The following is a 1,203-nucleotide window of genomic DNA, read 5'->3' on the forward strand; positions in this document are numbered from 1 at the left end:
GTTACCAGTTAGGGCTATCACACTGCACCTTATTTGCACATCCCACAGGGAACTTTTTTTTTTGAAGACCAGATGAGTGTGTAGACTTGAGCTTCCATAAGTCACTGTACTAGCTGAAATCCATCAACTTTATGAAGCGCATGTTAGGAGCCTGCACCACTACAAACGTAGTTAGCTTGCTCTTAAGCCCATATAACTAAGTCCTGCAAGTCAAAGCTCTCGATTTAACTGTCAATCTACATTCCTACCCTCACCTATGGTCATGAACGTTGGGTTATGACTGAAAGAACAAGATTCCGGAATGTGGCCGAAATTAGCTTTCTCTGCAGAGTGGCAGGACGCTCCCTTAGAGATAGCTTGAGGAACTTTGTCACCCGGGAGAAGCTTGGAGTAGAGCCACTGCTCCTCTACATCAAGGGGAGACAGCTGAGGTGGCTTGGCATTTAAATTGCATGTCCCCCAAATGCCTCCCTTGGGAGATTTCTTGAGCGTTTCCCGCTGTGAAGACACCCAGTTGAAGACCCAGGACATGCTGGAGAGACTATGTTGCTCGGCTGGCCTGGGAATGTCTTTGGGATCCTCCTAGAAGAGCTGGAAGAAGTATCTGTGGAGAGGCAAGTCTGGGCCTCCCTGTTCAGACTGCTGTCCCTGCGACCCTGTCCCAGAACAGTTTATAAACCTTAGAGTTATTTATCAGTAAAACAGGGAAACATTATCGACAGGACTGATTAAGTAGATCAGTAGTTATCAGTAGATCAAGTAGATGAAAGTTGCCAGTGAAGTTAATGAATAACAACACAAAGTCATCAAAAAATGTGTTCATGATACTGTATATTCTTTACTTACTCACAAGGGGTCGAGTGTCCCTCGGGCAGTGAGCACAACCACTGTGGCCCTGCTTGTCCTCAGCCCACTTGCCAGAACCCTGCTGGCTCAGGAGGCTCCTGCAATGAGACGTGTGTGGAAGGATGTTTCTGCAAACCTGGCTTTGTTCTTAGTGGAAATCAGTGTGTTCCTCTCAGTGAGTGTGGATGCACCGATGAAGATGGAAAGTACCGGCCGGTAAGTGCGCCTGTGCTAAACAGGAACTTTTTTTTTTTACTTAACACTAGAAACGATGATAGTATTTTTACCATGTCCGTGGTCTCTCTACTAGAGCCATATAATCTTAAGAGCTATTAAATATATATATATATATATATA

General features: G+C 45.1%; 1 protein-coding gene across 1 annotated transcript in view; it reads left to right on the plus strand.

Moving 5' to 3' along the window:
* The window catches only part of zanl (zonadhesin, like), a 36,298-nt gene that overhangs the window by 12,132 nt on the left and 22,963 nt on the right, over positions 1–1,203 (plus strand). The window contains exons 12-13 of the mRNA XM_008319414.2: positions 507–658; positions 854–1,062. Of these exons, the coding sequence (XP_008317636.1) occupies positions 507–658; positions 854–1,062 (361 nt within the window). The remainder of the gene's footprint in view (positions 1–506; positions 659–853; positions 1,063–1,203) is intronic.

Source organism: Cynoglossus semilaevis, chromosome 1, assembly GCF_000523025.1.
Source record: "Cynoglossus semilaevis isolate Cse_v1.0 chromosome 1, Cse_v1.0, whole genome shotgun sequence".
Lineage (NCBI taxonomy): Eukaryota > Metazoa > Chordata > Actinopteri > Pleuronectiformes > Cynoglossidae > Cynoglossus > Cynoglossus semilaevis.